At 33.0% G+C, this 22,500-nt stretch overlaps 1 protein-coding gene across 50 annotated transcripts in view; it reads left to right on the plus strand.

Moving 5' to 3' along the window:
- Nucleotides 1-22,500, plus strand: part of FOXP2 (forkhead box P2) — a 593,473-nt gene that overhangs the window by 531,290 nt on the left and 39,683 nt on the right. For all 50 annotated transcript variants that reach the window (XM_078343237.1, XM_078343230.1, XM_078343232.1 and 47 more), the window contains 3 exons: nucleotides 11,461-11,674; nucleotides 13,390-13,494; nucleotides 20,828-20,915. In XM_078343237.1, coding sequence (XP_078199363.1) covers nucleotides 11,461-11,674; nucleotides 13,390-13,494; nucleotides 20,828-20,915 — 407 coding nt within the window. The remainder of the gene's footprint in view (nucleotides 1-11,460; nucleotides 11,675-13,389; nucleotides 13,495-20,827; nucleotides 20,916-22,500) is intronic.

Consider the following 22,500-nt stretch of genomic DNA (forward strand, 5'->3'; position numbering starts at 1 on the left):
AAAGAAAAATAATGGTAAACAAATGACTGTGTGCAAAATTCTCAATTCAGGTAAAAGTTATATATCATTACATTTCATAAAAGGATATTTCTACTTGCATTTGGATTTTGTTGGGACAAACATTAATCCAAATATACATTAATTCAAATAAACTATATTTGTCCCAGAGGAGTTTATACTGTGGTAGCACTGGCTATACATTTTGCTGACTCTAAAGGACTAAAGAAAATCAAGAATCTTGTGATAATGTTATTTCTTTTTATTTATCAAACTAATGTCTCCTAGGCTTATTTTTCCCTGATTTTCGTCTCTCATTTGACTTCAAAACTTCTAATTCACCTGATTGAAGCACTCCTAGGAAATCAGAAAAGATAAAGTTTAAATAGCAGAAGAAAAACAAAGCAATAAACATATTTTTCTGAGTTATCCTAAAGAAAATTAGAATAAATCGTAGTGTCATTTTATCAATGAATATTCTATTCACAATTATTCTTCTTTAGAAAATAAATACAATTTAAAGACAAATGAAAAAATAAAGTAAAAAAGAAAAGAGTTTATAAAATTATTTCAATGTAGACATGGATTTCTTTGATAGAAACTATATGAAAATAGAAACAATCTTTATTTTCTTGTTGTCAGTAAAATTCAAATGAAATCTGCATTAGGATACAATTTTATGAGAATTTCCTCAACAAAAAAGTACAGTCTACCACAATCTTACTTTATTAAATCTATTCAAGTAAACATTTTAAGAAAATCAAAAATATGTGCTAATAGTAACACAATGTAACTTGTTTAAAACATATTGTGAAACCACATTCTTTCAAAACAAGCAAAAACTATCTCTCTGAAAAATGAAATTTATAATGATATAACCATTCTAGTAGTTTTCAAATAGAAATTACCTGAAATTCAAATTCAAATTTATTTTCATAGAATTGTTATTTCTCCCTTTTCTTCTGTTTTTATCCTTATCCTTGATAAGATATATGAGAGATAAAATGAGACAATAGAGAACATTTAGGAAAGGAAAGTAAATCTGAAAACATCTGTCTTTGAGCAGAAGATTTATATTTTAAAAAGGAAAAAAGATGAAATCATAAACCATGTTTTCATGAATATAGGTTAAAAAAATCCATTTGAGGGGCCAGGCGCGGTGGCTCATGCCTGTAATCCCAGCACTTTGGGAGGCCAAGGCAGGTGGATCCCAAGGTCAAGAGATCGAGACCATCCTGGTCAACATGGTGAAACCCCGTCTCTACTAAAAATACAAAAAATTAGCTGGGCATGGTGGCGCTTGCCTGTAATCCCAGCTACTCAGGAGGCTGAGACAGGAGAATTGCCTGAACCCAGCAGGCAGAGGATGCGGTGAGCCAAGATCGCGCCATGGCACTCCAGCCTGGGTAACAAGATTGAAACTCTGTCTCAAAAAATAAATAAATAAATAAATCCATTTGAATAAATGTAGGGCCATAAATATAGTTGGTTTCCTAATGAAGGTTTGTATTGTTGCCATGTAAGCCACACAAACTGGCATCATCATCTTATTTTTTACAATTTCGATGATTAAGTGTGAAAAGTATCATGTGGAGGCTCATTGTGTGTTGAGTACACCAGCTACAGTAAGGGAACCTAACATTACCGTGCTATGTTGGATCCCAAAACTAGATGAGAAAAAGTAAAGAAATATTTGTTGAACAGTATAAGCCCTGAATCGTTACTTCTTTAGAGTTTAAGGTAAACACATTTTGAATGTTTTTATTATCAGTTTCCAGGTCATTTTGCACCAGGTGTTTGGTTGGTTGATTGATTAGTCATGAAAAATAGTCATATGAAAACTAAGTAGGATTAATGTGCAATGATGGATAATGTTCTCATTGTGTCTTTAAAAGGATATCTTTTTTTTTTTTTTTTCTTGAGGAGTCTTGCTCTGTCACCCACACTAGAGTGCAGTGGCGCTAACTCAGCTCATTGCAACCTCCGACTCCCGGGTTGAAGCGATTCTCCAGCCTCAGCCTCCAAGTAGCTGCAATTACAGGTGCCCACCACCACACCTGGCTATAATTTTTGTATTTTTAGTAGAGATAGGATTTCACCACGTTGGCCATGTTAGTCTCCTACTCCTGACCTCAAGTGATCCGCCCACCTCAGCCTCCCAAAATGCTGGATTACAGGCCTGAGCCACCACAGCCGACCTAAAACTGTCATATTTTATTTATTTCTGTAAATTAACACAACTTCTTCTTGCTAGTTTTAGAGTTACAACTTCTTAAATTATATTAAAATGTATGTATATAAAAATGAGAAATAAAATTATAAGAATTTTGGTAGAATAGCAGATTTATTGACATTTTTCTCTAAAGTTTCATATTTTATCATCGTAATGTAAATGACTTTTAATATTAAGCATTTAGAGTCATTATTAATATTACTATAATGCATTTTAGTGTAAAGCAGGTAAATAAACTTCCTTTTCCTAAATATGTGTATGGTTTATTTACAGAGTGATGATAAGTATACACATAAGTCAAATAGAAAGGATAGCTTTACAGTTCTATCTTGAATAATATACTGATTATAAATCTCTGTAATATATAAATAACAGAATTCAGTTCATATATTATCTAGTAATGAAATTTAGTGCAACAGTTTAATGAACCAGTACCATTGTCTATTGGTTAGGGAAGATGAAGTCAGCTTTAAACATTGGTATGTTTCTGACATCCGATAAAAGTTTGTATACTCTAATCCACAATATATTCACAGATTTATTTTGACTGTATGGATAGAAATATATGTAATGATGATTTTCTTTCACTCCAAATTTTTACATATTTTTTAATTTATAAAAGTTATTTAAAAGATAACATTTTAATTACCAATTTGAAAGACCAAACAGAGAATGCTAGGTTCTAGCCAGTCTTCTTTTGAATTAACACATTGTAGAACTAGAGAATCTTAGAATAAGGGTGGTTGAATAATAATTAAAAATGAAATATTTTGAAATAAAATATAATCATCTTTTCAAGGCTGAGTTAGAATTGTGCTGAAGATAGTCCTTGGGTTCACTCTGCAGCCAAAATTAGCTATTTGGCTTTGGCTTCATTCTATGCTTACAAAAGTCTAAGTAGCCAAATGCCTACTTCTCACATCCTGGATTTACTGCTTAATCAATGATCCTGTGCTTGCATAGATTACTGTTGTATGTAATCATAACAATAAACTAGCAACATGAACAATGTGTGTCATGCAGAATTATTACCATCTCAGTATTCCCTTTCAAATATAAAAAAGTTTTCAATTTGTAAGTTGGAGGAAAAATCTTATTTGGTATTTTATGTGCTGGAATTTCATTACTGAATTGAAGTTTAAATGTACATTTCTTACTGCAGATATAAAACTCTGCCAAGCTACCTGTGAATGCTGTTAATTTTATGTTTAAAAAACTAGTAAATAATTACATATATAGAGAAATATTGAGTATGTTGAGTTAGTTTTTGAAAAAAAATATAAAAAAGATTGAGATTAAATTCTATCATAACTTTAATTCTTGTGGAATTATTTTGTGAACTAGAATGTATAACATTAAAATGAATTTAATTCCATTTAGCTCATGTCCTTTTTTTTTTAAGTTTTATTTGGCAATTGTTTACATCTTGAGAGGAAGACTTAAAAGCAGTGTGTCAACTTTGCCACATTAAAATATCATGATAAGAAAAACCAAAAATTACTGATTTTGTAATAGAATATCAAACTTTTAAAATGCAACCTATGAAAAATTTAGTAGTAAAATGATAGTATTAATTTTTGTTAATATCAGATATGTTCATATATTCCAGAAGTTTTATTGTGTGAAGTCATTTATCTTTGGTCTCAGTTGAATACCTATTTCTGCTCCCTGTAATTTGGCATTTGGCACAGTGTGTATTTAATTCACCTCTCATTTGACAGGCATTTTATTTATTTTTATTTTTTATTGCATTTTAGGTTTTGGGGTACATGTGAAGAACATGCAAAATTGTTGCATAGGTACACACATGGCAGTGCGTTTGCTGCCTTCCTCCCCATCACCTATATCTGGCATTTCTCCCTATGTTATCCCTCCGCAACTCCCCATTCCTCACTGTCCCTCCCCTATTCCCTCCAACAGACCCCAGTGTGTAGTGCTCCCCTCCCTGTGTCCATGTGTTCTCATTGTTCAACACCCACCTATGAGTGAGAACTTGCAGTGTGTGATTTTTTGTTCTTGTGTCAGTTTGCTGAGAATGATGGTTTCCAGGTTCATCCATGTCCCTACAAAGGACACGAATTCATCATTTTTTATGGTTGCATAGTATTCCATGGTGTATATGTGCCACATTTTCCCTGTCCGGTCTATCATTGATGGGCATTTGGGTTGGTTCCAAGTCTTTGCTATTGTAAACAGTGCTGCAGTGAACATTCGTGTGCATGTGTCCTTATAATAGACACTTTATAATCCTTTCAATATATACTCAGTAATGGGGTTGCTGGGTCAAATGGAATTTCTATTGCTAGGTCCTTGTGACAGGCATTTTAAAAATGGACATTGGATCTGTAGGTGATAGTAGGCCTCTAGTCAAAAATAAATCAATAATATGTTGAGTTTGGCAAATTATAAATGAACACCAACATCTCTGAAGGAGACTCAAGAAACTGAACTCTCTTCTGAAGAAGAGAACTGGGTATCCAGAGATCAAGGCTGGTAGGGAAGTTTACTTTCTAATATATGCCCTTTTCTGTGATTCAATTATTCTGGCTATCTGTGTATACAAGTTTGTAAGTTTCACATTTAAAATTTAAAATTTAAGATGAAAACTGAAAAGAACATAGTAATATCTTAGTAATTCAGATCAAAATATTAAATATCAATTTGCCTTAACAAAATATATGATACTAATTCTTCTACCAAAACTCACTTTTATTAATTTAAATTATAAATAATCTTAGAAAATAATTAAAGTACCACTAAATAAGTTAATTAAAAATTCACAGTATACATACTTTGTATCATAATATATACAATTATTTACTTAACTTTTAAAAATCAATTACTGGACATAGAAAAAGAAAGGACATTGAAAGCATATTTTATTTTTTTGAGTGTCAAAAAGCTGCTAAGGAGATTTTTACTAATAAAAATAACTTTTTACTTATTTTACTAATAAGTAAAAATCACCTTAGCAGCATTTTCAAAGCTGTGTTGAAACTAGTATACACATTTTTAAACTTTGTGTAACCTTAAGACATATAATATAGATGTGACTTAATTAATTCCCAGCACAGTGCTTGGTACCTTGTAGTTACTCCACAAACTGAATGTAGGATTAAAGAATTATTATTAGGCCAAATACAGTGGCTCACACCTATAATCCCAGCACTTTGGGAGGCTGGGGCTGGAGGATCACTTCAACACAAGAGTTCAAGACCAGCATGGGCAACATGGTGAAACCCTGTCTTTACGAAAAATAATAATAATAATTAGCTGAGCATGGTGATGCACACCTGTGTCAATCATATCCTAGCTACTTGGGAAGCTAAGGAGGGAGGATCACTTCAGCCCAGGAGGTCAGGGCTACAGTGATCTGTGATCATGCCACTGCCCTCCAGTGAGACCCTGTCTTATGAATTATTATTAAATTATTTGTGGTATAATAGGCAGTTTGATTAAGGAATTACCCTTTTATTTACTCACCTCCTGTGGTAAAAGCCTTTTAATATCTGTGGTACTGGCAGCGAATAAGCACAAGCCCAAGTCATCAACCAGAAGTAGAATCGAGATTCCCAATTTTTTGTGGCTATGGAATTTTAAAATTGCATAATTATGAAACTTTTTGGCATGACTAGTATATATATCCTTGAAATAAAAGAAACTGAATAATCTTCACTTAAGATGAAAGTCATCTATTAATTATAATAGTCTAGCCCACAGATTCCCAGAGTATGTTTGCCAGTACACAAGTGTTCTGGCCAACTTTTAACTCTTTCAAGTAATACTCTTTGAGCTTTCACTGACTGCAGGCACTCTTACAAACACTGGGATATAGCAGTGAAGAAAACAGACAAAAATCCCTGCCATCATAAAACATACATTTTAGTGTAGAAGGCAGACAATAAATAGTGAAGTATATAGTGGTGAGTGCTAAGGAGAGAAATAAAGGCAAGGATAGGAAACATCAAAGTAACAATAGGAAAATTGGGGACCCTCAGAAGAGTCCTGAGAAATGGGTTAATGAGTAATGATCTGAAAATGAGAGGAAGCTCTGCAACAGATTAGTTCTAGAGCAAAGCACTTAACTTTTCTTTGCCTTAGTTTCCCCATCTCTAACATAGGGATAATAAGAGCAATATTAATGATAATAATGGTTTGGGGTACTAGATTAGATATCATATGTGAAGCAGTTAGAAGAGTGTCTGGCATATCAAAAGCAGTTAAATAAAACAAAATGAAGAAAACCCTAAAGATGACTGAGTTGGGGTTGAGAGAGGGGACTATATAAACAGGAGCTTAGTTTGGAGCATGGAAAGTTTAAGAAACCAGGTGAGGTTACATGGAATTTTCAAATATAAAGACTGTAGTTTAAAGGAGAGGTATGGACTAGGGAATCAGTTCGTGACTCCTAAGCCTACATCTGGTATTTAAAACTTAGGCAAACTAGTGTAAAGAGTTTCTGGGGCTTTTCTTCCTCAAATATATTTGGAAAACACTGAGTTCAAAATGAGATTCAAGTTTTCCTTGTTACTACACATCTCAGAACTATTTTACATGAATAATAAGTCTCCAAGATAGAGATGCAGACCTCTTAGATTAGCAGCATTTAGAAGACTGCTGTTTCATAGAACACTGTTTTGGAAATAATGAACTTATTATATTAATGCCTGAAAAATTACCTAGATTAATTATTGCAAATCATCAAGTCTTAAAGCCCGTAAAACTTTCAAAATTGTACAAAATCGATTGGCTAGTTGTTTCATATTTTCTAAGTATCCATATAACAGATATAAAGAGCTGAGCAATTTTTAGGTTAAAAGCTTTGTCCCAAGAGCAAGGTAATAGTTTTCTTTTTAAAAATTTTCCGCTAAAATTATCTGTGTATTGGAATCACCTCTGGAGCTTCAAGAACTACTAATGACTGTGTTTCCCCTCTAAAATTATGACTTTATTGATCTGGGTGTGGTAAGGCCCTTAGAGATTTTAAAATATGCTCAGGTGATCCTAATATGCAGACATTTGAGGATCCATTGCGGCTAAAAGTAATCTCTGCTTCTTATCTATTATATAACATTTTAAAGCTATTTATTCCTATTTTTAATTAAGAAACATTATTTGGATTATTCGAACAGGTTATTTATTCATCAAATATTTATCGAGAGCCTACTAAATGCCTAACATTTGTTACCTTATTGCAATAGCATGGCGATATCGCTATTCATTTGTATCTACTTTTAGAAGGCAAGTGGATACTTAACATAATTAAATTATTAATAAAATCCAAAAATGAGTAACTAGTAACATGATTAGTTGGTATAATCTCTAAAACCATCTAAGAGTCTTTAGCTGAGTTATAAAATATTGTTAGCCACTCAATCTATGTTAGAAGCAACAAGTGCCATATATAATTCTTTAGACATTGGTCTTGTATGGTAGCAATGTTCATATAGAATATGCCCTTTAAGAGTCACACAACTTCTATGTGGGCACCAATATGTCTTCAAGAAATGTATGACTCTATTATAATCAGTGAAATCAACAAACAATTTATTGAGCACATACCAGGCATGGTTCAAGGCAGTGGAGATATACCAGTAAAATAAGAAATTCCTACTCTTATAAAACTTTGATTGTATTAGAGGGAGACATAATAACAAGAGATAGACTAGGTAGATAGATAAATTGATTGACTGATAGTAGATAGATAAAATGGTTTCAAAAACTGATACATGATCTAAAGAAAAATAAAGTAAGATGAGTTAAGGATTGATAGTCGGGAGGGTGGGGAGGGGTAGGGGTTGATAATGTGGTTGGAAACTTAACAGGAGGTGAACTTTGAACCATCTAAGTGAAGGGAAGGAAGAAGGGAAGACCTGCAACAATAGGCTGTGGGAACAGCCAGAGCAGAGGTTGGAAAGGAAATAAATGTTTGATACACTTGAGAATCAGCTGAAGACTAGTACAACAGAGTGAAATGTGAGGAGAGAGCAGTAGATGAGGTCAGACAGACAGGCAAGAGCCAGATAATAAATGCAGTGCCCCATAGGCCATAGTAAGGGTTGTTTTTGTTTGTTGTTGTTGTTGTTTTCTTGTTTTCTTCTAAGTATTCTTGAAAGCCTTTGGAAGCCTTGCCTGGGAAGTGACATGACCTAATTTACATTCATGGAGAGAATATTTGGCTAATCCATGAAGAGCAAATTCTTATATACAGGGCAAGGTTATAGCAGGAAGACAGTTGGAAGGCTATGTGTTCCAGGCAAGAGTTGGCAATAGAGCAGAGAGACAGCTGGTAAGATGGTGAAAGTTCTCCTGCAAAAGACATGTTGATGCTATCATGGAAAAGGATTTTCTGATGAAGTTTTCCTGTTAGGACACCTAACATACATCAACAGATAATCAAAACATTACAGTCAGAAAAGTTTCCGAATTCTGGGTTAAAGCAGTAATTATAGATCTTTATGTAAAAACTTGTTTCCTTTGTAGAAGAGAAACATTTCTTTATAAAGCCACTTTCTTTTTTATGGAAAAAAACTGTTTGTAGTAACTTTGGAAACTCAAATTATCCTGGTTTTGTTGTTGTTGTTTTGGTTTTTGCTGTTGTTTTTGCTTTTTTTTTAACGCTCAGGCCTTGTCTTAAAATCTCAAGGAGCCAGAATCACTGAAATGATAGCTTTCAGTAAAACTACCTGTAGGAAATTGTGATAGGCATAGCATTTTAAAGTTAATGCTGTGATAAATAATGTGACCAGAAGTTACGCTTGGAACAGTGAGAATTCTTCTGTTGCTATTGGGTAATTGCCAGTACTTACCTAGATCAGGGATTTTTCCATTTGCAGGGATTGGTGTGAGAGAGTTCACTCTTCTCATCATTATATTCTGTTATCTTGCCCCATCTCCCCTGCCTCTTCCAACCTGCCTCACCTGACACACTTACATCACCTTACTCTCTTACATCACTATAGTATCTAACATATCTAGATGCTATAGATATGTTAGGTTGGGAGAGGTTGTTTGAACTGCACTTTCTTCTTCATATTAGGTGTTATAGATTCACATAGTGATTAAGAACATAGATTTTGGAGCTCTACAGAGCATTGAGTTTGAATTCTGCCCACTGATCTTAAATTGAGTGATTTGGGGCAACATATTGAATCTTTCTGAGCCTTCTTGTAAAATATAATGAGTTCTAAACTCAAGTGAGGTTAACTGAGATTATAAATGTAAAGCACTTAGCGAAACACCAGAATATAGTAAATACTCTTCATTTTTTTCTGAACATATTTATTCAGTAGTTTTAATATATTCTTAATATAGTATTTTAAGAGCAAAGGTACTAAAGCCAGACTGCCTGGATTTAAATCACATTTACCATGTAGAAGCTATGTGATCTTGGACATATTTTTGAACTTCTGTCTTTCTATCTTTTTTCATAAATTGGTTAAACTAACAATACCAACTCCATTAGTTTGTACTGAGGATTAAAAAGGATAAGTCATATAAAAAATATACAAAGATAAGCTGGGTGCAGTGGCTCACACCTGTAATCCCAGCACTTTGGGAGGCCAAGGTGGGTGGATCACGACATCAGGAGTTCAAGACCAGCCTGGCCAACATGGTGAAACCCCGTCTCTACTAAAAATACAAAAAGTTGCTGGGCGTGGTGGTGCACTTGTAATTCCAGCTACTCAGGAGGCCGAGGCAGGAGAATTGTTTGAATCCAGGAGGGAGAGGGTACAGTGACCTGAGATCACACCACTGCACTCCAGCCTGGGTGGCAGAGCGAAACTCTGTCTCAAAAAAAAAAGAAAAGCGGCCGGGCTTGGTGGCTCAAGCCTGTAATCCCAGCACTTTGGGAGGCCGAGGCGGGTGGATCACGAGGCCAAGAAATCGAGACCATTCTGGTCAACATGGTGAAACCCCGTCTCTACTCAAAATACAAAAAATTAGCTGGGCATGGTGGCGTGTGCCTGTAATCCCAGCTACTCAGGAGGCTGAGGCAGGAGAATTGCCTGAACCCAGGAGGCGGAGGTTGCGGTGAGCCGAGATGGCGCCATTGCACTCCAGCCTGGGTAAGGAGCGAAACTCCATCTCAAAAAAAAAAAAAAAAGCTAAGACAGTACTATGTTGTAAGTCAAATACTGTAAGCGATAGTCTCTCGATATTTTATTTCAAAATTATAGTTAAAAACAAAAGGATTATATTAGCTTTTTAATGTTTATTGTTGTATAAATCAAGTAAATTTGCTTAGGCTGAACCAGGGAATTGTTTAAAATGAGTAGCTGATTTACTCTATCAGTCATAAATGAAGGAGAAGTTTAGATATTATCTGCTTAGTTGATCCAGTTAAGTAAGCATATTGGTTTATTTAAGACAACAAAATTAAATTTAGTTATTTAGTTTGCCCCTCTGAGAAATATCAAAATGACCAGATAATTGTCAAATCTCCTTTTTTTTTCTGAATTGAGTGTTGACTGTTTTTCCCTGACATTTTTGTTTCCCCTTTCTTTCATTTATTTCTTCTGATGTTATTTTGAAATCTATTTCTCTTTCAGTTCCTCACTGATTAAAAAATAAAGAACACCTTAATATTAGCAATAAGTAAAAGCTACTCTTAAAAGTTGAGTAGTTCAATTTTTATTTTTGTTTATTTATTTATTTTGAGACAGTGTCTTACTCTGTCACCCATGCTGGAGTGCAGTGGTGCAATCTCAGCTCACTGCAACCTCTGCCTCCCAGGTCAAAGTGATCCTCCCACTTCAACCTCCCGAGTACCTGGGATTAAAGGCATCCCCCACCACACCCGGCTAATTTTTGTAATTTTAGTAGAGACAGAGTTTCACCATGTTGGCCAGGCTGTTTGGCCTCAAGTGATCCACCTGTGATGGCCTCCCAGAATGCTGGGATTACTTGCATAAGTCACCACTCCTCGTCCTAGTTCAGTTTTTAAATGGAACATCAAGTGATTTTTTTTTAACGCTTGATGTTATTCTCAATAATTTCATATGGCAGTATTTCCCATACTGGTCCCAAATTGATACTATTTAGAATATAAATGATTTTTTTTTTTGAGACAAAAGCTTTGGTGCTGGTGGTGTAAAAGTGTTTTTTTGTTGTATATTAATTAATGCAGGTAATGTCACCATTGTTTTGGTATTAATCTATTAATAGCACAAAGCTCATTATATAAACTTTACCTTGTTATATTAGTGAAGCTTTCTTTCACTTTATAGCTGGCTTAAGTCCTGCTGAGATTCAGCAGTTATGGAAAGAAGTGACTGGAGTTCACAGTATGGAAGACAATGGCATTAAACATGGAGGGCTAGACCTCACTACTAACAATTCCTCCTCGACTACCTCCTCCACCACTTCCAAAGCATCACCACCAATAACTCATCATTCCATAGTGAATGGACAGTCTTCAGTTTTAAATGCAAGACGAGACAGGTAAATCTCATGAGCTTTATTCTATATTTATCATCAGATTTTATTTTCACCATTGAGAAAAGAAAAAGAACAATTTGTACTTGAAATAAAGACAAAATGTATAGAACAACAAATTAGAAATCTTGAGATTATTTATCTTATATTCTTTTTATTATCAGAAAGCAGTTCAAATACGAAAAGTTGGTTGGATATAGTTGGGGAGTTTGCCTGAAGAAATTTATTTTTCCATAAGTTCATGTGGAATGATTGTATCGATATATTTTTATGACCAAGATATCATGATTAACCTGAATGCTGAGAATATTTTTAAGCTAAAAATCAGTTCTTTAATTTCAAATAATTAAAGATGCATGCATATACCTCTTATATGTTTCAAACATATGAGTTAGAAATCAGAGAACAGATAGATGTATAAACGCAGGCATAACAAACTAGGATGGAAAATCTGGTTTGCCTTTTTCATTGTGGCATGATGAAATTTGTAAGTACATTAAAATAAAATTATGTTGGTAATTTTATGATTAAATTCAACTAAAAATTCAAAGAAATATTATTTGATTTAAGTTATTAAATGTGTTAGGTAATTTTTAACTTACTGTTTTATTTTAGTTGTATAAAAATTGTCTTTGTAAAAGGAGCATTCATGTACATTTCTCCTTTAGTTCCATTTATTTAGGCATATTGTTCTCCAATCAAATCCTTTAAAGTAAATTGCATATAGTTCATCAGCCAAAATATTGCTAAATGTGAAAAAAATTGGTTTTGAAAGGATGAAATGTAAGTGTAGGATTCTTAACATAATGGTTTAGGCTTATGTATATAGCTCCAAACTTCATATGTAGGTTTAGTGGATTGATAGTATTATGTTATGTAATATGATGAATATGTTCCTTGCCGTAACAAATTCTTTGTCATAAACAAAAATATTTTTCAAATAAACATACATTTAATCATAGTACAATTTAAAATAAAATGCTATAATTCTGTGATGTTTCTGGCCTTCATTTGTGTATCATGGAAAATTTTTCTGGTTAGGTTTTATTAGTATAAAGTGGTATGCGCCTGAATGCTTTCATGCTGTTGTTTTAATTGTGATTAATTTGATGATTATATATCCCAAAAGTTGGTTGATTTCTCTGGGATCTCTCCATCTAACATTCACTTATCAAAAGTCTTCAATAATTCTATAAAGATATAGCTAATGAATACTGTTCCAAAGTAGAATTTCTAAATCAAGTGTAACTAGTAGAAATATATGTGGTTTATACATAAATATTAAACAATTTAAATGATCCTAGAGGTCCATATCTTCTTTAAAAAGAGCATTTCAAAAATCTTGTGATGACTGTACTATTATTTTCTTAAAAATAAAGGGTTTTTTTCACTTGACCACCTATGAATATATATTTTTTATTTAGAGGTAAAATGTTACATTAAGGTCATATGGCAGGATTAGCATATGATATTATACAGTCCTCTTAAGTTTTTCATCCTTTATTAACAGTCATCTTTGTCTCTATTTCTCCTCTAATTGGAACATCATCTAGCCTTGGCAGTTGAACTATTCAATAGAACGATTAAATTTTTCTGACTGCTCTGAGCTGAATTGACCTGTTTTGACCTGTTTGTCACTGATCGTAACCTGACAGGCGCTAGCAGCCTGCAACAATTATAGCTTTTTGAGATGAATCTGACATCGTGTTCTTTTGCTACAGCTCGTCACATGAGGAGACTGGGGCCTCTCACACTCTCTATGGCCATGGAGTTTGCAAATGGCCAGGCTGTGAAAGCATTTGTGAAGATTTTGGACAGTTTTTAAAGTAGGTTTTTCACTTTTTTTTGGCTGGGGGGGGCTGGATTATATGGGAGTTTTGGGCACATTGTAAATAAACAAAAGATAAAGGAGCCAAGTAAAAGTCCATAATAAGACATACTTGAAGATTTCTGGGGGTTCTAATGAGTGGATTAGCAAGGTCAGGCCTCATCTTTTCATGAAGATATTTTACAAATCACTTAGTAAAGATTTTTGAATGAATGAAAAATATTAGCCTACAATAATATGCCATTAATCATTGGAGACATAATAATTATTTATAAAATAGAATTCTTTTAAGTATTACGTTTCTAATTAATATGTGAGTGATCATAATACGTATTTCAGTAAACATTTTGAAGGTTTGTTTTTTTAATTACAGGATTTATATATTTTTAAAAATAGTGATATGTAGTATATATGTTTAACTGCAAGAATTAAAAATGAAAGTTTATGCTGGCTAAAATTTAAAGAAATACCTACATTTCATTTTCATTATTACTTTTTGCCCTTAGAAATATGAAGAAAAACACATGGCTATATGTTTGTATAACAGATTACCTGGCTTCTCTAGCTTAAAACTAAAACTTTGTATATTCTTAATTTTTAATACAATATTTTGTTTAAAAAATTCATAAGGGGTTCTTTTTTAAGTGAAAACATTCATCTTTCATGAAATGTTTTCCATACACAATTCTGGAATATAAGAGATCTAAACAGAGAACTGCAGATAGGCTTATGGAGATGAGTAACTTCACAGGCTGAGACTCTTATGTTGTCATGGTGCAGCTAACAGGGTGAGTGAACTGTTTCATGCTTCATCAACAATTAAGTTAATTAGCTCATTTGAAATTGCACCGCTTTGTTGCCAGGATGTTGGCAGAAACATCAAAAAGATGTGTTTACAAATGGAAGACTGACTACAGGGTATAGAGCAAAAGCACCTTAACAACCAGGCACAAGTACTTGGCATCACAATAACTTTATAAATGAATTACAGTAAGACTTCCACAAAGATTTTTTTAACCTTTTATCATTTCTAACTAATTAAGAGAAACTTTGATTCATATACCACTATGGCGCTTTGTAAATGGTCTTAAATGAAAATTTTCACTTCTCTTGTATCAAAACAGTTGTAAGCTACCATTTCTTTGAGTATGAAACTGATTATACGCAAAGAGACCATTAAAAAATGTTAGGTAGATTTGCTGAAGTTTTCTTCTCTTAAAAAAAAAGCGTTAAAGCAAAGAAAGAACATAGGAATGTTATTTTAACAAATGATTTCCCATTTCTTCATGTTAATACATTAGTCCTTATCAATATATTATTCCTTGCCAGTGAAATTATATAGAGGGCTATTGTTAAACTGTGTTTTTTAGAGTGGTAAATTATGCCATAGGACTAACCTGCTCACAATGCATTTTATTGCTCCAAATTTTTCTTTCTGACAAAATTCAAAATAAATCTTTAGGGAAAAAGTACATATTTTCCTTTAGTATGATTTTGTTTATAGCAAATTGAAAGGAGCATTTGAATTTATCTCAAATATTTATGTTTTTATTACCAACAAGCAGATAAATATGAACCCTCATTTTACCATCCATAGTCTTCTTTCGTATTCATGTCAGTGTTTAAAAAAAGACAAAGAAATTACAATTAGAAAAGCATTTCCTTTCAATTAAATAGCAACTTTGGTTCCAAAGACTGACCATTTTTCCAACCCATTAACTTTATAGGGATGACAGAACTAATGACAGGAGGTTTTAAGGCCTTTTTTTAGTCCATTTTTGTTTTTATATGCTTTAGATTCACTAATTCAAAGATCTGTGATATATTCTGTTAATAGAGCTAATATAAGTATACGGAACTGAAGTGAAATATCGATTAGATATACTTTCCATAGGGGCATTGTTGTCTTTAAACTGTATTAGAAATTTGAAAAGAAATAAAATATCTCATTAAATGAATTAACTTCAGTTATTCAAGTTCATTTGGCATCTGTGTGGGGAGTGAAAATGAAGAAGGAAAGCATCACCACTTACACAGATTTTTCTCGGAGGACTTTGCTTTTCCTTTGTAATAATGGAGAAAATTTAGGGTTTGGGGAGGAAAATGATAGATAAAAAGCTGTGAAAATTTTTTAGTTCTTACTTTTTTGTGTATCCGTTCTCCCTAAATTTTATATCCAGTGTTCATTATGAAAGTTTTTAGAAAGTACTGTGGCATTTTTACTTCTAAAATGCACTAGAAATACATTTTACAGCTTCAGGTTTAATTTGGTATCAGATAACTTATCCCTTGGTATGAAATAAAAGGAAACAATTCATTTTTACTATTTAGCTGATATATATTAAATTACAAAGAATAGTAAAAAATATATTGAGTCCCGAATTCTTTTTTCACATTACATCCCAAAACAAACTAGTGGAATACTTCTGTTTTTACCTCACACCAAATGAAAAGCCATTATAGGACAGTTGCATATGTATAACACATAAATATTTACCTATATATTATATATATTTATGTATTTTATAAATTTATGTATTCTATATATACTCATGTTCTTACATATTCTTTAATTCTTATATACTCTTTGAGGCACTCTTTTCAATTGGATAAAAAAATTAAGACTTAGAAGTAGTTGTTTATAACAGTGAGATGAAAACAGAAAACAAAAGATGAAGAAGGAAGTCCAAGATCAAAAAGTGTTTAGGAAAATTTTTGAGTTTTACTGTAAAGTAGGTGTTGACAGAAGCTAACCATTTTTCCTGACCACTAATTGAGGATCTCACTAGATCACTAAAAGCATTTAATACTAGTTCTTCATTACTGTCTTATAAATGTCAAAGTGTAATAACATCTGACAAAACTTTAGAGTAGTTTGTCTGCAAAATTAATTATCATTCCATTGGAACTAAGTCAGCTTGAATATAGATGGATTGACTTTTAGAGCTTAAGCCAAAAGGTTTACAGTATAACATTCCATTTAGCAGACAAGTGTTCTTGAACCTGCATGCCCAGATGCCAGCACACAAAACATGGTCTGAGATACGAAGGTGGAAATAGTCTCCTTTAAGAAAGGCAGAATGGCTAGTGTGTATACAGATATTAATGTGTTAAGGATTGATTAGTCGATGGGTGTAAATGAGTTAAATTTATTACAGACCAAAATTTTAAGGCTTGATACTATATGAAGAGCAATAGAAAACATAGTGGAAACAGAGCAGTTTATTTAATAGAAAATTGTTGTCTGTTTTATTGCAGCTGACTACTCTAAAAATTATGCTCTTACTTAATGTGTATTGTCTATTTCTTTGTCTTTGACTAGGCAGCATGGCTACAAAATTATGACCTCAAGAAGGCATTCTTTGAACTTGTCAGAATGTTGTTTCTTTTGGTGACAGTGCCCCCATCTCTCAAAACTAAGGCATCTCACATAATCAACTAAATGAATAGTGACAGCTAACATTTTGTATTTAAACTCCTGTCAGTGTTTAAACATAAAAAGCTTGATGCAAAATAAATCAAACACCAGTGATATGCAAGTGAAACATTTTGTTAAAACAGTCTTTGACATACTTGGATTTAAATCTGATCCCTTTTTAGCTTATAAAATGCTACAACTTTAAATGAATTTGAAAAATCTAAAGGTTAAAATTGAATCACTAATCTGGAGTGTATATAATTGAAGTTACCACATACATTCATAATCTATAAAAGCTTCATTAAAGAGAATTATGCATTAAATACATTGGAAGGATCCTTCCTACTTTTTGTTTTCCTGAAGTGCTTGCTTAATTGTTTTTAGAAAGAATTTGACTGCTTATTTATGTTTTTTCTAGTTTATACTATCTACCTAGCACACAGATTCAATGCAGTTTTGAAAGAACGTCAGTCGACCACATCATTTATTCCATTTTGAAAACAAAAATCAATATACCTATAAAGTGACCCATAAATTAGAACTGGCTCACACAATGTTTGTTCAGTGCTGCCTTTCTGAAGGCACCCTTTGCATTTTTTCTTCACCTCTCTGTTTGAACTGCAGTCTCGGTAAGAGGCTCATTAGGGGACATTAGGGACTGCAGCTAACCAGAATTCCAGAGCTTGCTTTGCTCTTATTAATGCATAGTAGAGTAGAATGCATTTAAATATTTCATAGGCATTCAGTAATTTGTGTGTAATCGCCTTGTTAGCAGACCAGTAGAAGTAGAACAGGCCTGTGAAATGGTGTTAGTGATTGCATGGGTAATTTAAAGACCTTTGCCATCAGAAAGAGTATTATTGTTGGCTAGTATGAAGCTGTGAAATAAAACTACCAATAAGTAAAAAAAGAAACTTAATAAAGGTTTTGTAACAAGCATCTTCAGGGATAACAACCCCACTTGGTCCTTTTGAAGCAGCCGTAATTTATGACATAGGCAATATATCAAATGCATAAGATAGTATTATGGAGCATTCATATGAAAAGGGTATTTGCAACATTAGTTCCAACTTCCTGCAAGGGACATGATTAAATGATTAATGAAATGTCCCTTTGCATATGCATTTTGAAACAGCAATTAGGCACTGACTGAGAAAATCCACCAATCCTCTCATTTTTCAGTATTATCTCATTCTTGATTTATAAATCATAGAGAATTTTTGAACAGTAATGTGTAGTACCTGAGATAGTTATAAAAACATAAAAGAGAATAATTTGGGCACAAAATAGTCATAAATACATAAATTCATAATTTAATGTTAATACTTAGCCTATTTACTTAGTCTTATTGCATTGTATTTATATCTGACACTATTTCTGTACTTTGATTGGCATAATTAAGTAGAGGGAATGAATAGGCACTATTCTTTTACATATCACTGGTAAACAATAGCGAGGAAAGGAGAAGGGAGATGTGGCAGAGGTATGTATGTGTTTTTCAAGTTCTCAGTAATCCACTGGAGGCTGTTCTATAAATGATCATTGAAGGGCTGCAAGCTAGCCTATAATTACAGGAAAGAAAGTGGCAGCTCTGGCATTTCATAACTATGTGTCCTCGAAAAGTGCTTTGTGAGTTTGTCACCAATGATAATTTAGATAGAGGCTCATTACTGAACATCACAACACTTTAAAAACCTTTCGCCTTCATACAGGAGAATAAAGGACTATTTTAATGGCAAGGTTCTTTTGTGTTCCACTGAAAAATTCAATCAAGACAAAACCTCATTGACTATTATTGTAGTCTACAGTCTCTATTCTAATAAAAGCTGCATAGATAAATTGAATAGGTCTCTAAGACCCAAGTATATAATGCAAACATTTTGTACTTTTTTTAGTTCTTTAAATATAAGATCGTGATTATCACTAAGCAGTAAACAAGTATAAAAAATCATTATAAAAAGTGATTTCACACGAAAAAAAAGTTACACTGACTACACCTTTTATAGCAGACCCGCATAGTCTACTTATCTTGCTTCCTTCATTTACACCCTAAGCACAGTACATAACTGAAGCATTTTTGAAAATATGCCTCATTTTTTCTGATATGAAAGAAATATATTTGTGCTCCCCAAGAGTTCACGGCGAAAAAAATCTTACTGAACACAGCAATATGAGCATTAAGAATACAACACACAACTGTATTATGCTGGTAGAAAATTTTCTTACAGTTCATTTAAATTTTGGGGAAAAAACCCTGAGAAACAATTTTTAAATGTTGTCTTGTTATTTAGAAATTGGTGACACTTTCTGTTAACTAACCTCTGGTTTACTCTCACATTCCATACCTCCTTTCCAGAGAGGGTGAGTGAATGTCAGTCCTCTCCACAGTTAGGTTCACAGCAGAACAAACCTGAGCTGAGCTTAGACAGCAGACAGGTATAGGGGAGGTGCCTCCCCTGCACCCCCGACATACTCCTTCAGCTTAACAGTATCCACCTTGCTATTTTAGTCCACAATTTCTCTTGAACCAAGACTGACAATGTGACAAGATAGATACATGGAGGCTTCATTGTTATGATCAATAAAGCAGTATTAAAACAAACTGGTTTAATTTATCAAGGTATAGGCAAAACAGAGGTTTCTGATGGTTGAACATAGATCTAATAAACCTTCTTGTTTATAATAAAATTAGTTTTTCTCAGCAAGATGACTTTAATTACTCTTCATATGTTTTACATATATGTGTCTAAAGTTTTTCTGCTTCATTATGAATTACAAGAAATATAAGTAAATAATTTGAATGGATATGAAAATATTTTTGTTGAATTCAGTATACTTGGGGCTATTACAACCTTTTAGACTATTACATCATTCTAAAGCGTACTTGAGCACACATGGGTAAATATATAAATTCTTATTTAATTTTGTGAATTTTTTTTTTTCAATATACCATTTCACTTACGTGCATTGATGAGAACATCTCTGAAATTGCCGCCTTAGTTTGCCCACTGGTGAAATAGATACACCAAAGGATGTTGAATTACTTGAAGATTACTTCCTTTAATTTTGGGAGGCATCAAAGACATTATATATTACAAATTACAGAGTATATATTACTAAATGTTTTTATGTTCATCAGAGATGCTGCTTTACTAAATTACTTATGGTATATTAACATACCACTCATTAAAGAAATCTCTTTAAACATTATATAGAAATAATAATGGTAGACTAATGCATATTCAAGATTAGAGTAAGATCACTGGAATTATTTATTTTTCACCATTTTAAAAATAAGATTAGGATAAATGTCTCCTAGTTAGGACACTAGACATGAAATGTCAGTCTTATTATTCAGATGATCAGCCTCTTCAATGAAGTTTCTTCATTACTATCAGCAAATCATCATTCTTCATAAATATTGATGTTTCCACAGGATGATAATTTGCCATCTTCACCTAATTCATACCATATCCCAATGAAATAAGACATTGCTCACTAAAATACATCATAGAAACAACAAACTCTTTTAACAGAAATGGAATAGAAAATTGCCTTTGTTCTCTTCAAAATTGCTTTTGGTTCATATATTTTTAAGCTGTTCTTTTTTTAAAAAAAATGGCATAAGTAATGTGACTTCTACTACAACTCTCTAAATGATCTAGGGAAATACTTTTTATAATAACAGATAAGCTTAGAGACAGTGACATTTTCTGCCATTTGAAGAATCTCTTTACATTACATAAATAATTTTCACACAACACGTAAGCAGCTTTAACTTTTTTCTATATGGTTTCAAGGCTTTCTATTTTCCCACTGCACAGACTTAAAAGTGTAGTGGTTTTTAAATGTAGCATATGCCACTGATATCGACATCACTTTACATTCTGTTTTGTGTCTTCTGTTTGTTTAGGCACCTTAATAATGAACACGCATTGGATGACCGAAGCACCGCTCAGTGTCGAGTGCAAATGCAGGTGGTGCAACAATTAGAAATACAGGTTTGTTAAATGCTTACTTAATGGACTCTTCTCAGATGTCTGGTGTGTTACATTGAGTACTGAGCATATTCTGGGTCTTTCAGGCTGCATCTTATTGTCTTAATTATATAATAACTAATGGAGATACATGGAATTTTAGATTGTTTTAACCATGGCAATTATTGATAACCCAGGAAGGACTGCTATAGTTTAATGTACTTATCACTTATATTTTGATAACTTTTAGACCATATCATATGCATTTGCATATCCCAAAGTAGTCAGATCTAAATTTTTTCCAATGTAGGTTAGATAAAACTCCAATTAGATATGATTTTATTACAGACACAGGTTTTGCATGAGCTGAGCTTGATATTTTCCATAAGATTTTATATTATAGCAAATAGCCAGTCTTTACAATACCATGCTTGTAATATAACACCCTGAAAAATTCTTCTTTTTTCTAGTCTATTTTTAATTAAAGAACTTGTAAAAATTATTTATACTTTTCTTTAGCTAGATTAAAGGCAAATAATTTATATCACAGATGGTAATATACATGCTGTATCAAATGCTGCTGTTTTAAGTTAAAAAATTCGATTAATGTTGAAACAAAATTTGGCCAGAAGTAAACAGAATTCATAGAACTGATCAGAAATCAATTATGTCACCCAAAGTCTGACTCTTGCTATGTTTTACTAAGCCTTTAAACCTTCCTCTAATATTTCATCTTAAAGATTCTTTTTCAATAAAACTAACACATTGTTTCATTTAAATATATGATTTTTCTTCATATTTTATTACATCTTATTTCAAATTCATCATGTCATTGCTTTTTTTTTGAGAGCTACTAAAAATATTTTGTTTTGACTTGTAAAATAATCAAGAATACAAAACGCACCATCACTGTTATAGTTTAAAAAGCTTTTTATAAACCTGTTTACCATTTATAAAAGGTAGACTAAAACATAAGAGTTCAGCTGATGATACAGTCTTCAGTGTGACCAATTATGCCTCTTTTTTTTTTCCTTCTGCTGTGTCTGACTGATGGAAAAGTAAGGTCCGTCAGTTGTAATGAGACCCAGTGCAAGTGTAGATGCCGACTCCGTGGCAGAGTTCAGCGTTTCACACTGCCTGGTCTCTGTCACTCTATTGAATTAGATTGATGATGGCAGATTGCAGGGGGCACTAACTGGACCTCAGTGGGAATGCATGAAGTGTGTAGACAATCCTGGCAGGCACTTCGCTTTGAGAACCCTTCACCCCTTCACAGCTGTTGGCACTAGTCCATTGCTAACAGTGTCCACAGGACTTTAAAGAGACACCATGGGCCTTCTAATTTATGGTTTCAGTAACTTGTTACTGTCGAGGCAACTGTGACCTCAATTCTCTTATTGACAAAAAGATGAAGTGTTATTTGTTTTCTCTGACCTTTTAACATAAGAAAAGCTATAAAAGTTTTTTCCCCCTCCATAGCTAAAGTTGCATTTTCTCCCAGATAAGTTCCTCCTGACACAGACTTTTATATGCAGGAATCATTATTCTGAGGCAAGCTCAATGATAAGATGTATCACTGCAATAAAATAGCTGTATCAGTCATTTCTAA

Source organism: Callithrix jacchus, chromosome 11, assembly GCF_049354715.1.
Source record: "Callithrix jacchus isolate 240 chromosome 11, calJac240_pri, whole genome shotgun sequence".
Classification (NCBI taxonomy): Eukaryota; Metazoa; Chordata; class Mammalia; order Primates; family Cebidae; genus Callithrix; species Callithrix jacchus.